The sequence below is a fragment of the Dromiciops gliroides genome, chromosome 3 (assembly GCF_019393635.1).
Source record: "Dromiciops gliroides isolate mDroGli1 chromosome 3, mDroGli1.pri, whole genome shotgun sequence".
Lineage (NCBI taxonomy): Eukaryota > Metazoa > Chordata > Mammalia > Microbiotheria > Microbiotheriidae > Dromiciops > Dromiciops gliroides.
In genome coordinates, this window is record NC_057863.1 from 667,655,661 (window position 1) to 667,670,842 (window position 15,182).

The 15,182-nt window shown below is 46.2% G+C and overlaps 1 protein-coding gene across 1 annotated transcript in view; it reads left to right on the top strand.

Annotated features, from left to right (window-relative positions):
• Nucleotides 1-14,677, top strand: part of LOC122749581 (zinc finger protein 420-like) — a 410,887-nt gene extending 396,210 nt beyond the window's left edge. Inside the window, exon 7 of the mRNA XM_043996013.1 lies at nucleotides 13,315-14,677. Coding sequence (XP_043851948.1) covers nucleotides 13,315-14,656 — 1,342 coding nt within the window. The 3' untranslated portion in view covers nucleotides 14,657-14,677. The remainder of the gene's footprint in view (nucleotides 1-13,314) is intronic.
• The last annotated feature ends 505 nt before the right edge of the window (nucleotides 14,678-15,182 follow it).

Here is a 15,182-nt window from a genome sequence, read left to right on the forward strand (position 1 = left end):
TATTGCAATGCTGTGAGTGACCACAGGGAGAGAACCAGAATAGTGGAAAGGCTTCTCTCCAATAGTGAAAGAAAAGACAGTTATATTTATAGTAGGGATGAATTGATTATCAGTCTCATTATAATAATCTCCACCTTGGGGAGGTACAGGGGAGGGCCTGTCCTTTCATTAAAATATACTCCACCTAGAGTTGTTACAGGGGAGGGCTTATCCTAATTTGGAGTTCCTGGGGTCCTAAGCCAAGCCCCTGAGGCGGGTCCCTTTTTCAGTGGAGGTGTGTTTTGGGGGGTTACAGTTCATAAGGTGAATCTGGGGACAAATTTGGCCTTTTCCGCGCATGTCTCTTTCTGGTTCCCATGGCTAGTTTCAAAATAGAATCATTTTTCATGAGAATTTCTATAGGTTGTCTTTTTCCTGTGACCCGTTCTGGTCCCTTATGGATGATGATCACTATGGGCACGAGAACCTAACATTAGTTACCCATTAACTGGGGTCTGACTCCCTTTTAGAGCTAACATCTGAATTAAAGCTTGGGTCTTGGGTTTTCCTATTAACCCCTTTTTTGCCTCCTACATCACTTGGGCTAATCACGGTAACAAGACCCCCCCAGAGCCAAAGAGCAGAGGCCACAAAGAGCCCGAAGGCGACCCAGCACCGCCCGCCAGCTCCTAGTGACACTGTGCCTGCATGGCGCGCTCGGCCAGGAACCCAACAGCCACACGCAGCAGCCTAACAGGGGAGGGCTGGCACAGGCCCGCCCGCCGCAGAGCGCCCCCTCCCTGTCCGCGCCCAGCCGCAGCGCTCTGCACCTGCTCGGCAAGCTCCGCCCGCCTCCCCCCCCCCCACCTTTGCCAAAACACAGGCGCCAGGATCCCAGGAAATAGGCTATGTAACTGGTGTGGCCGCTGCTCAAAGGATTCTGGGAAGTGTAGTCGCGAGGTAGAGAGGGCACATGCGCACTTGGGACAGGGAAGTGTTGGGGAAAGCGCCTTGCGCTGGGCGGCCCAGTGAGCATCTCCTAGATCAAGCCCGCCCCCTTCCCGCACAGAAGGATCAGAAAACACTTTAACTGGGGTATCCATTGGTCAGCCCACCAGCATGACTAAGCCTGTGCAATGTGCTGGCAGTCCCTCTTTCTGAGGGTACATAAGGTTTTTTTGTCCACTGGTTACAGAGGGTTATCAGTTTCTTTATGTATGATATGATTATGGATTTGAGTCAGATTAAACTCTGAGGATGGGGTCTGGAAGGTACCCAGCCCTGACCCAATATAGTTTGTTTAGAAGTTTATTGCTTGTCAAAATTCTCACTGTCTCCTTTAAGTTTTATTGCCAATTAACAGTATTTTTACTTCTGCTCAGTCTCCCCACTTGTCAGCTACATATTAGTTTTGTCTGCAATCCATCATGTGTCAGAACCCCAGTCAGTGGGTCAGGGAGTTTGCCCACCAATTCAATACTCGGGACTCAAGAAGAAAGGACGGGACTAGACACAGGATGCAGCCATTGAATTGAGACCAGATGTTAAGTAACATTGTCTCTTTTTCTCAGAGCAGAATCCCCTTGGCCTTGGGGTCCCAACAATGGATTATTCTTTTCTTCCCAACATAGCCGAAGATAAATTTTAACCCTGTCATCCTTATCTTTAGAGACAGGGGCCTGGAGAGGGGAGTCAGTGGGAACTGTGAGATGTGAAACATCTGATTCTCACTCCCCTGTTTCCTTTTCCTTTGGTTTGACCTTGTTCCCCCTCCCCTTTTCCCCCTTGTCCCTGGAACACGTATGCATGTCTCCATACGCACCCTGGGTGAGACAGGATTGGATGTTAGATTGTGAGCTCATCCACCCTAGGTGTACGTGGGGACAGTCCTTTTCAAGATGACTATAAAAACCTAGAGGACTGGGCATATCTTTGCAAGACTTCAATGTGTAATTGGGTTTTGCCCGTCCTCATGAGTGTATGGAGCAAACTGCCTCAGTTTGCCCAAATAACTCGAGGAGACCACCAAGTCAAGCAGAGACAGATTTATTACATCCTCATGAGGACGGGCAAAACCCAATTACACATTGAAGTCTTGCAAAGATATGCCCAATCCTCTAGGTTTTTATAGTAATCTTGAAAAGGACTGTCCCCACGTACACCTAGGGTGGATGAGCTCACAATCTAACATCCAATCCTGTCTCATCCAAGGTGCGTGTTCAGCTCGTGATCAATGTATGGAGACATGCATACGTGTTCCAGGAGCAAGGGGGAAAAGGGGAGGGGGAACAAGGTCAAACCAAAGGAAAAGGAAACAGGAGAGTGAGAGTCAGATGTTTCAAATCTCACAGTTCCCACTGACTCCCCTCTCCAGGCCCCTGTCTCTAAAGATAAGGATGACAGGGTTAAAATTTATCTTCGGCTATGTTGGGAAGTCAAAGAAATAATTGGCAATTAAACTTAAAGGAGACAGTGAGAATTTGACAAGCAATAAACTTCTAACAAACTATACTGGGGCAGGTCTGGGTACCTTCCAGACCCCATGGTCAGAGTTTAATCTGACTCAAATCCATAATCATATCATACATGAGGATGTAATAAATCTGTCTCTGCTTGACTTGGTGGTCTCCTCGAGTTATTTGGGTAAACTGAGGCAGTTTGCTCCATACACTTAGTATGATACTGTTATGGGCCCGGAGCACCCCAGAAGTTCTCTGGGGCACATCAAAGAATCTTCTCCTTGGGAAACTAAGCCAAAGGACAGACACACCTCAAGAGATAAGTGGAACCAGATCCAAGTGGAGCTGGCTCTGGGACCCCCACCCTTCATTCTAGTCTCCCCCACCCCTCGGGAGATAAGATTAGGTGCGGCTGCTGCCTTTGTGGCCTGAGGAGATGGTTTGAGAGATCCTCAGCCACCCCTCACCCAACTCCCCCAGCTACCAGCAGTGGGGGAGGGTCCTCCCTCACTAAGGGAACTTCCACAGTCAGATGGTCACCCCCATCAGTTCTCTATAAAAGTATCTGCCTGTCTCCAGCTCAAGGAGATCGGTATCTCAGGTATCTCAGAGCCACGCCCTGTACCTTTCTCCCCATGAGAAGAAGTCCAAGGATTTCCCTCTTGGTTTTCCTTCCCTTCCCCTGCCCCTGAATAAACTACGATCTTATTCTAATTGCTTTTGTGTGCAAGAGGGTGCAATTCTTTAAAGAGGAATTCCTAAGGACCCCAAACCCCTTACCCTATTTTCCCCATGTCACTTGTGAGGAAGAAGATGGGTGTAGCAGCAGAACAGTTGGCAGGGCAGGAGCTTCTACTGAGGAGGGGTGGAGTCCCAGAGCAGGTAAGGGGGTGGGGGGAGGGGCGATGGGGGAGGAGAGGCCTCAGAAGTGACCAGCCAGGTAGGTGGTGGCCTTGGAAGAATTCTGTCCCTGGGGTGAAGTTTGGAAGCCTGGGAGGTGGGAAGGGGAGGAGAGAGGTCACTCTAGGAGCTGGAGGGCTGGCAGGGTTGGGCTCTTGGGATTAGGAGGTGTAGGGAAGTAATTGTGATTTGGGGTTTTCATCACCCCATCTTTGCTTCATCATGGTCAGACTGAAAAGATGCCAGCTTTAAAAGCCTAAGACGGGTGTGTACTTAAAAAGATTATAGAACAAACAATACAAGGAACATTTATTGAGTCAAAGTTTCAAACTAAGTACCTAAGCCCCACCTAGGAGTTCCCCCATGCCCACAGGGGCCTGGCCAAATTATAATGGGGACAGCCCAGGGGGTATGTTGAACCAATTGGAGACTCAGCATGGCTATGGAACCACCCTTCCTGTGAGAGGCAGGAAGGGGGAGAGAGTACTAAGAGAGAGAACCAGAGGAGACTGCCAAGCTGATTCTCCTTAGAACTGCAGATTCCAAGTGCTGGTGAGTTTGTGGTGTTGAAGTGAGGCTGCCTTGTTTCCAGCTGAGCTGAAAACTAGTTTAGGGTTTGAGTTAGTTTTTGCCAGAGCGAAGCTGCTCTGAGTAACTGAGTAAACAGAGTTTATTTGAAGTACCTGGGGGCCTCTTTTTACCCTAGGGATTTAGATTATACCCTCTCTATTTTTTTGTTTTGTTTTGTTTGTTTTTTTGTGAGGCAATTGGGGTTAAGTGACTTGCCCAAGGTCACGGAGTGACAAGTGTCAAGTGTCTGAGGCCACATTTGAACTCAGGTCCTCCGGAATCCAGGGCCGGTACTCTATCCACTGCGCCACCTAGCTGCCCCTTTAGATTATAACCATCTAGGAAGTGGGTCATAGTTTTCCCTTTCTCATTGTCCCTGGCTCTATTAACTTCACTGGTGTAGATTTGTTGCCATTAATAAAACCTGATTTGTTTGTGGAGAAGAGGCTGTTAATCTCCTTTCTTTTTAGCCTGAGAGAAATAACTAAAAAAGAGGCAGTATGGAGAAGGGGAAACTCTGGACCTACAGGTTCCCCATTATTTTCTGAACCCCAATATTACAGCGAGCCCCCCAATTAACTCTCCTCATACTCAATTTGGCACAGAGGCTTTACCCACAGCAGCTTGGCTAGACGCAGAATCCCCTTGATCTGAGATCTCTCTGCCTTCACTTTAAGCTGAGATGTCTCTGCCTTCTTCCCTCAGAGGGGACATATCTCTGCCTTCCCTGGACCTGAGATCTCTCTGCCTTCTGGGAGCCAGCTCTGCAAGTGTAGGTGCCAGGTAGGTCTGACTGAGGTCTGACTCTTCACTTCCTGCTGTTGCTGGATGCAGAACCTTAGCTTGGCCAATGCACTTGTTTTTTAATGCTCTAGCATTTCTAGTAGAATGATATAATTCACTATTTTAGAGGTTCTATTGCTTTGGAGCAGTTCTTTTTCTTTCTTCTTGTTATTTTTGTTAAAGTAATATATTTATTTTGTTTTATTTTTCAATCTTACTGTTGTCTGTTGTTCGTCCTTCCCTGTCAAAGAGGATCATGAGAGATGTCATGACTTGCAGTGAATTGCAGAATACTGTCAGGGGCCCCTGCTGAGGGGCTGAGGGTGGTCTCATGCTCAATCAGCTTGAAGCAGTGGGAAAGGCAGTTGGTGGTTGGAACCTCCTGAGAGGTGGAGCTCTGATCGCTCCTGGAGGGTAAGGTAGGGTTTTCCTCTTCTTTCTAGAGAAACTTCTCTCTTTGATAACCTCTAATCTATGTTAATAAATGTTTAATCCCTAATCTGTTAAACTGTTGTCCTGGTTAGCTTTCCCCACACAGGGGACAGGTAGGGTGACCACACACAGGCCAGGCTGAGCTATCTTCTCTCCTCCAGGACAGATAGGCATTTTCTTAACTTTCAGAGACATGTGTGTTCTCTTTACTAAGATTAATATACTTTCATAAATGCTCGATGCTAAAGCTACTAATTTATAAGTAGCAATGTATTAGGAACTCCAGTTAAATTCCCCAAGCTTGGAACAGAAAGAAGGCAACCACATATACTTTTAAATGCCACAGTTTGGCTCACCATGAAAGGCATGTTGGATCCTGAAATCTTCTGATCTTCTCTGCAAACAAGCTGGTGAGAAATTCTATGTTTGTAGGTGGCATAAAGAATATCTCAGGGGGCAGCTAGGGGGCGCAGTGGATAAAAGCACCAGCCCTGGAGTCCGGAGGACCTGAGTTCAAATCCAACCTCAGACACTTGATATTTACTAGCTGTGTGACCCTGGGCAAGTCACTTAAACCTAATTGCCCCATGCAAAAAAAAGAAAAGAAAAGAATATCTTTTCTTATTAGAGGACCAGTAGCCAGAGTCCAGATCTTTTGATCCCCAACCATTGAGAGATTTGCAATTAATCCTGTACCTTAAGTGCCCCAAAGATTTAACTTCATGGGAACTCTATAGTGGAGCTAGCAAGGAGCTCACATAGGAGGAGACGCCAGCTTTTCCCTCCATTTCCTCTACTCCAACCAGACAGAAAAACCCCCAAACCCTGATGACATCCCAAGAATCATCTGAGTACAGACTTCCAAAGACTTCAATGGGCATTTTCCTGTTTTCTTTTCCTATTGCATACACTATGTGTAATATCACCTCCTAAAGGGGACTGCCCCCTTTAGTCAGTGCATCCCTCAAATTCTCTTCTTTTCATTCCCCTTGACATTGTTAGTCATCACAGAACCCTTTATAAGTATGTATAATATTGCTGCTTCATTTAAGGAAACCATGTTTCTTTTTTTTTTTTTTTAGTGAGGTTTTTTAGTGGGGTTAAGTGACTTGCCCAGGGTCACACAGCTAATAAGTGTTAAGTGTCTGAGGCCGGATTTGAACTCAGGTACTCCTGAATCCAGGGCCGCTGCTTTATCCACTGCACCACCTAACTGCCCAACTACATATAACTTTAAATGCCACAGATCACAGCTGCCTGACCTACATATCTCACCCCTAGTATCAGATGAAGGTAGAGCTCTGGGTCTGGGGTCAATGAGGCTCTGCCAGGTCTCTTCCCATCTGGGATCCCAAGCCCCTTCTGCCTCCTGGGTCTCTGCAGGAGGAGGGGGGAGGGGCATGAGGGCACAGGGAAGGAATTAGAGAGGGGGGCAAGTCCCCTTCCTGTTCAGACCAAGTTCACTTCCAAGCCTGACCCTCTCTGCTGCCCTCCTGTTCTGGTTAGAGTCTCTCCCCAGAGGGCAGGACCTTTGTAAGTGCTCAGAGACTTCAAGCTCTGCAATTCTGGGTTGGCCAGGGTCCACCCTAGGAAGAAAAGGCAAAGACAATGTCTCCCTCACTCTGAGATCCTTCTCCCTCCCCAGGTCAGCTTGCAGACAATTAAAAGCTATTCCAAGGAGAGAGCCTGGAGCCAGAGAGAATGACCCCGGGGACCCAGAGACCCCCATCCCAGGTGAGTGCAGCCCATCCACAGAGCTGACCAGCATCAGCTAAGGTGGAATCCAGCAGAGCCCAGGAAGCTTTATCCTGTTAGACACAGGTTGTCCTGTGCCGTGCTGTCAGCAGAGCAGACATGGTCCCCCTGGATCTGCTCAGTTCCTGCTGGCTCAGAACACCCCAGTCTTCCCTGGTCTCTCTGAATCATCCCTCTTTTGTTATTCTGAGGTCAAGTCAATGAGCATTTAGACAGTGGCTCCTGTGCCAAGCTCTGTGCCAACTACTGGGGATGCAAAGGAAGGTTTAAACAGTAACAGGCCCTGCCCCCAAGGGGTTCACTGTCTGCTTGGGAGATGACATGGCTGGGTGCACACAAGGTGTCTCTGCTGTGAGAAAATAATGAAGTTTGGGGACTCAGACCCCTTCCCCATGTTTTATACAAAATGACTAATACAGTAATCGTTTGCCTGATTGCACATGTATAAACTGTATATCATGGCTTGCTGCCTCAGGGAGGGAGGGAGGCAAGGAGGGGAAGAATTTGGAACTCAGAACTTTAAATAAAGATGCTAGCCACCAAGAAACAATTAAATACCTAAACAAATAGAAATTGAAAATATTAGGTTGAATAAATATATTAATAAGGATTATTTAACAAGAAAAAACATGGATTGCTCCAAAATAACAAAATAACAGAAGCTCAAAGAGTGGATCATACCATTCTGATTGAAATGGAAGAGCAGCAAAAACCAGGTGCATTGGCCAAACTCAGGTTCTGCAAGGAGCCCGCTGGAGAGATAGATGACCCCTCCCAAGTATCAAAGGATTTGCAGATGGAGCTGCTCTCTTCCCCAAAAGCAGATTTGATTCACAAGACAAGTGTAATTAGCCTGGTGCAGTTTTGAGTGGAATCTCTCCATCCAAAGTGAATTTCTCCTTTAGCAATGGGATAGCAGGGGTCCAGGAGTAAGCAATCTGTAACAGCAACTAGGAAACTATAAAAAGAAACTGTCATTCCTGAAGGAAGCTTTGTGTGAATGGTGCAGTATATAAAACTGTAATCTCCAGTATAAGTAACCGTAATTTCTCCTCTATAGTCACTATCAATTATACCTCCCCCCATTTGAACTTGCTTAATAGCAGTGCTTGCTCTTATCTGTAAGTTAGGAGTCATCTTTGCCAATGGTCAAAGTTCCTCAGTGTCATCAGGGGAAACCCTGGACTCAATTTGGGTAACCCCTATTTTGGCCAGTCCATCCACATGGGCGTTATACTCATGTTCTGCTGAATTTGCATCTGTATGGGCGTCTACATGAAAAACTGAGACATTAGTAAATTGAACCCATTCCCATATATCTTTCCAGATTTCTTATACCCAAATAGTTTTTCCATGTATATCCCAATTCTTTGTTTGCCAGATTGGTATCCAGATTGGTTAAACCATTAGCCACCACCCATGAATCAGTAAAAGTATGACATTGTTCCCCCCCCCTTTTTTTTTTTGTTTTTTGTGGGTTTTTTTTTAAGTGAGGCAATTAGGGTTAAGTGACTTGCCCAGGGTCACACAGCTAGTGTTAAGTGTCTGAGGCCGGATTTGAACTCAGGTACTCCTGACTCCAGGGCCGGTGCTCTATCCTCTGCGCCACCTAGCTGCCCCCCCCACCCCCCCTTTTTTTTTTAATGGCATGATATACTGTCATAAGTTCAGCCCATTGACTACTTCCTCTCCCTTCCCTGTAGTTTCTAACACTACTTTAGTAATAGGGTTAAATGAAACAGTTTTTATAATACTTGCTTCTTGAGCATGTCCAATTTTATGTGATGCAGGAGTCCCCATTACCCAACTCATAATAGGGATTTCTGGTCTTATATTTATTTCATGATCAAGCGTCAGGTGCTCAGTCTCCACCAGTGCCCAACAGGCAGCGAATAGTTGTTGTTCAAAAGGGGTGCATTGCAAACCAGAACTAGGTCATTTACAGGACCAAAAACCCATGGGCACATTCTTTCCTTCTTAATTCTACTGGATCTTCTTTTATAGGCCGTAGGTCCAAAGCAGTTTGGAGTGGGGCCTTGGCTTTTTCAAAGGCATTTTTGTCCCCGTGGTTCCCATTCAAATTCATATTTCTTTCCAGTTACTTTATGAAGAGGACTTAACATTTGTCCCAAATGAGGAGTGTGATGCCTCCGGTATCTAAAAGTCCAATAAATTTCTGTGCCTCTTGGTTAGAGGTGGGGGGCAGAGTCAGCTCTTTTCTGCCTGGCTTTCGGTTACGGCCTGCATTCCACATAATCCCTAAAACTTGTATGTTCTGGGCAGGCCCTTGTACTTTAGCAGGACATGTCTCCCACCCCTTCTCCTTCTTGTGGTCAATCAAAGCGGGCAGCACTTTTCCCACTATGTCCTTGCTCTCTCCCTGAACCATAATGTCATCAGTATAATGAATAGTTTGTACTGCAGAAAGTTTTAATTCCTCTGAGTGTTCAGCCACCGTTCTATGGCCAGCACTAGGGCTATGCAAATATCCTCGAAGAAGTCGTGTGAAAGCATATTGTCTCCCTTGCCAAGGAAAGGCAAACTGGTCCCCCTGACTAGAATCTACTGGTGATGTGAAAAAGGCATTTGCAAGCTCTATGACCACACCACTGCCTGGGGGAAGTCTGAATAGTCTGTATTAAAGTCACTGTGGCCAGGACAGCTGCCTAAAGTGGAGGAGTCACCTTGTCTAATTGTCTATAATCAATCATCATGGTCCATGTCCCATCACTCTTCCTCTTTCTTTTCTTATACTTAACACTGAGCCACTCTCAAAGCCTCTTTCTCAGCTCTACTCTGATAATTCGAGCTTGGTCTCCAAGTATAAAATTCTGACATTGTAACATAAATAATTTTCCTTGTAATTCAGCCAACTCTTTTTCCAATTCTGCTTTTTCTTCTATCTTCTTATTCCTATCCTCACAAACCATCCTATACACAATACCTCTTCTACAAACTCCAATCATTTCTTTATTTCTTTTTCAGCATATTTCTTTTTTTGGCAAGGCAATGAGGGGTTAAGTGACTTGCCTAGGGTCACACAGCTAGTAAGTGTTAAGTGTCGGAGGCTGGATTTGAACTCAGGTACTACTGAATTCAGGACCGGTTCTTTATGCACTGCGCCACCTAGCTGCCCCCAGCATATTTCTTAAACAGAGCCATTTTGTACAGTGAATCTTGTTCATTGGATTTGCTCCTACAAAATGACACTCGAACACCAGGTGAAGAAAATTAGGTTTAATGAACATGATAGCAGAGGAAAAGAGATATTAGTTTTGTAGCAGCAATAAAGTAAGCAGCCTAACGATGTCACTATTAAAGCAAAAGCCACCACTATGTAGATATTTAAAGGGAAAATACATCACCAAATCGGGGAAGCACCAACTCCTGGGTGCATTGGCTGGGGGTCCTGCTACAGCCTCCCAGAGTCCTGAAAGGGAACATCCCAGGCAGAACATCCTCTCTGCGGGTGAGCCTCCAGAGAGGCCGGGGCTTGAACTTATATAGGACTTACACAAAAGTGGCTTGTATGATGAGCTAATTCTATGACTGATACCAAGTGAGCTCGAGTAGGATCACTGCCAGAGAAGTTGGAATAGACGTTTAGTTTCTCAGGACATACTCCCGAGGGGGAGCCAACCCCCCAGGACTCCCCCTGGAATTGTTTATAGTCCCCAGGTTCCTGGGAGCCTGAAGCAGTAAATCAGGGAGATATGCCTAGAAGGGACCTGGCCAGGATCCCAGCAGGGTACCCCCCTTCACATTCTCACTCTCGGTCAAAGCTGGAGCAATTTCCCAGGTTAAACTATAGCTGGAGATCACAGAAAACACCTGGAAATTCATAGAGGGGCAAGCACAGGTTTGTGAGCTAGGCCAATGCCTGGATAATCTTCTGATATTCAAAGAACTTATCACTTCCAACAGAATAAGAACATAAGGACTCGGAGCTCCCTGTTTGGAGCAGGCTTCCTTAACATCCTTCACGGTTTTTATTTCCAATGTTTGATAAACTCTGTTGCCCGCATTACCCTCCAGGACAGGGAAAGCAGAAAAGGCAAGCTGCCCAAACTGTAGGATTTTCTAAAGCTAAGCGTTGGAACTGAGAGAGGGCTTGTGGGTCGGCACTTTTATAAATAAACTGGGTGTGGGGCCCTCCCCGGATTTGTATGAGGGGCAGGCAGGAGCTTCTCTCCTAGCTCCAGATTTGAGACGATTCTTCTGACTCCTTCACGATCCGCACTCTGTGCTCACCTTACTGCCTCGGATTCCATAAGGAACCTGGCACCAGCCAAACAAGCCTCCATAACGTGACACAAAGAGACCAACTCTTCGGGAATCTCGGAATCTTTCTGAAGCGCGTCCCCACCGCCCCCCAGCTTCCTTTAGTGACAAACCAGGGGCCTTAGCATAAACATAGTCAAGAAATCTTCTGAGAGTTTTGCCTTTCACCTTAACCCCCGACTAAGAGCAATGAGGTGTCTTACAATCCGCCTCGGATCCCTGAGTCCTTTCCCTGCGCCCTGTCCCGTTTTGTTAGCCTTGGCTCCCGCGTGCTTCAGCCGAGAGTGAAAACCGCAAACAAGGCTCTCCCCCTTTCCCTTACCCTGGGTGCACCGTGGGGACTGGTCGTCTTGGCCCGGGGGTCTCGGATGCCTTCTGCCACACGGGGATTTTCTGGGCCGGGTTCCGCTTTGCCCCACGTCTGGGCGCCAGTTGAAACGACCCACGTTTCAAATCTGGGACCGAGAAGGGGCAGAAGGCGAGAGGAAGGAGGGGAGGCAGGCATCCTCTGAAATGCAGCAAGCTCCTCTATCCCCTGCCTAGCCATCCTCTTAGAGCAAACAGCAGGGGCTCCCGGGAACAAACCATCCATCGTGTGGTAAGTGACAGCGACAGCATAGTCCCAGGAAGGATTACCGGACGGGGAAGCCACCTGGCTTCTGGCTTATCCCGCGGGTCCCTTTTTCTCATAACAGTTTTATTTGGCTGTCTGCCTTACTCCCTGTCCTTGATTCTCAGAACACGTTGACTGCCTCCTCAGCCCCAAGGTTTGGGCATAACCGCGGGGAGGGGAACTTCAGAAAAGGCCTGTGGCCCTCTGAGCTCTTACACAGTCCCTTAAGTCTCTCTCCAGCTCTGTGTGTGTGTGTGTATACTATGTATAGGGGCAATGAAGGTTAAGTGACTTACTCAGGGTCACACAGCTAGTAAGTGTCAAGATCTGAGGCCAGATTTGAAACCATGTCCTCCTGAATCCTGAGCCAGTGCTCTATCCATTGTGGCACCTAGCTAGCTGCCCAGTAAACAATATTTCTTATGAATCCCCTTCATGAGGACCTGAGTTCAAATTCAACCTTGGACACTTCACACATACTAGCTGTGTGATCCTGGACAAGTCACTTAACCCTCAATGCCCAGCAAAAAAAAAATTCCCCTTTATAGGTGGACAGCTAGGTGATGCAGTAGATAAAGCACTGGCCCTAGATTCAGGAGGACCCAAGTTGAAGTTCAGCCTCAGACATTTGAGACTCACTAGCTGTGTCACCCTGGACAAGTCACTTAATCCTCATTGCCCCACCAAAAAAAGGGGGGGGATCCCCTTCATAATTAGGTAGGACTTTAGTCTTTTAGGAAATTAACTAGGGTTTTTTTCTTTGCTCTCTTCTCAGTGATGACTAGTAATGTTTTTCACCCCAAAGTACACAGTATTTGTTAATTTCTCACGTATGTTTTATAAAATTTCTTAACATGCCCCTTCTGACATGTAACATCCCTTCCGGTGAGGAGGAATTTCACATCACCTTGCTTTCTTCTCCACAGACTCTCATACCTCACTCATAGAGCGCATACCTTCTCTCTGAGTCTATGGGGAGAAGCATTTCATAGTAAGACATTTCTCCAACTTTTATTATTCCAAAATGATTCTCACTTCAAATACAAACTGTTTTTCTCACTCTCCCATTGGGCGCTTCTTGGATATGGTCTCAAGTGCTGTCTCTGACCCTCCCCAAGATTAGAGCAGTTGGGGGCAAATCCCTTCTGGGCTGCAGTTTCTTCCTCTCAGTTGATGAGGGTTGGACTGGATGAATTCTGCAGTATTTTTCAGCTCTAAATCATGTGACCTTTGGTGGTTTAGGAGTTGGTGACCTTCAAGGATGTGGCTGTGGATTTCACCCCAGAGGAGTGGGGCCTCTTGGACCATTCTCAGAAAGAGCTGCACAAGGAGGTCATGCTGGAGAATGCCCAGAACCTGCTCTCTGTGGGTAAGGACCTTTGCCTCTGGTGACCCTGAGCTACTGACAGGGTAGCTCACTGCTCCTGATCCTGCCACAAATAGTGAGTTTATCCTGACTCTTCCTTCTTTGTTCCCTCAAATTCCAGTCCAGATGTTGGGAAAGGAAGAGAATGGAATAAGTATTCATAATGGAATAAGCAGTCTTGCTGCACATCAGAGAATCCACACTGGAGAGAAACCTTATGAATGTAATCAGTGTGGAAAGGCTTTCACATGGAAAGCCAGTCTTGCTGCACATCAGAGAATCCACACTGGAGAGAAAACTTATGTATGTAATCAGTGTGGAAAGGCTTTCACAAGGAGCTCCAGTCTTGCTGCCCATCAGAGAATCCACACTGGAGAGAAACCTTATGCATGTAATCAGTGTGGAAAGACTTTCACACAAAGCTCCCATCTTGCAGCACATCAGAGAATCCACACTGGAGAGAAAACTTATGTGTGTAATCAGTGTGGAAAGGCTTTCACACAGAGTTCCAGTCTTTCTGCACATCAGAGAATCCACACTGGAGAGAAACCTTATGCATGTAATCAGTGTGGAAAGACTTTCACAGACAGTTCCAATCTTGCTGCACATCAGAGGATCCATACTGGAGAGAATCCTTATGAATGTAATCAGTGGGGAAAGTCTTTCACAGAGAGTTCTAGTCTTGCTGCACATCAGAGAATCCACACTGGAGAGAAACCTTATGAATGTAATCAGTGTGGAAAGACTTTCACAGTGGGTTCCAATCTTGCTAAGCATAGGAGAATCCACACTGGAGAGAATCCTTATGGATGTAATCAGTGTGGAAAGGTTTTAACATCGAGTTCTAATCTTGCTGCACATCAGAGAATCCACACTGGAGAGAAAACTTATGAATGTAATCAGTGTGGAAAGGCTTTCACACACAGCTCTAGTCTTGCTGCACATCAGAGAATCCACACTGGAGAGAAACCTTATGAATGTAATCAGTGTGGAAAGACCTTCACACAGTATTCCAATCTTGCTGCACATCAGAGAATCCATACTGGAGAAAAACCTTATGGATGTAATCAGTGTGGAAAGACTTTCACAGTGAGTTCCAATCTTGCTAAGCATAGGAGAATCCACACTGGAGAGAATCCTTATGAATGTAATCAGTGTGGAAAGGCTTTCACATCAAGTTCTAATCTTGCTGCACATCAGAGTATCCACACTGGAGCAAAGCCTTATGCATGTAATCAGTGTGGAAAAGCTTTTAGATTGAGCTCCAGTCTTGCTGCACATCAGAGAATCCACACTGGAGCAAAGCCTTATGAATGCAATCAGTGTGGAAAAGCTTTCACATGGGGCTCTAATCTTGCAGCACATCAGAGAATCCACACTGGAGAGAAACCTTATGGATGTAATCAGTGTGGAAAGGCTTTCACTGTGAGCTCCAGTCTTGCTGCACATCAGAGAATCCACACTGGAGAAAAACCTTATGAATTTAATCAGTGTGAAGAAGTTCAGATGCAGCTCTAGACTTGCTGCACATCAGGGAATCCACACTGCAAATAAACATTAGGAGTATAATCAATGTGATAAGACCTTCAGGCCAGAATTTTCTCTTAATATGGGAAAAAATAGGGGATGAAACTGAGGCCCAAGGTGAGATCCCCAAAAATGAAAGTAGAGCATACTGTTTGTTCCCCTGAAGTCTGTGATTTAGTTCCAACTTCCTGACATATGCCTCTGTTTACTGAAATATGCCTTCCTGTCTGCCAAGTAGCTCACCACAATGTACCTGTGAAAACCTGCATGTATTTCACAATTAAGAGATATATAACTGCAGCTTGGAGACTTGCTTGGGGCCCAAAGAACCAGAGGCCACTCTGCCTTGGACGCGCGCGTCAATAAACTACTCTTCCTTATTCCTGAGTGCCGTTTGGGTTTCTCCTTAGAAATTCCCACAACGCTCTTATTTCTCATCTGAGAATTCATATTATATAGAAATTTTATCCCTGTGACAAATGAGGAAATGCAGTCATAGAATACCAGAAGGATCACT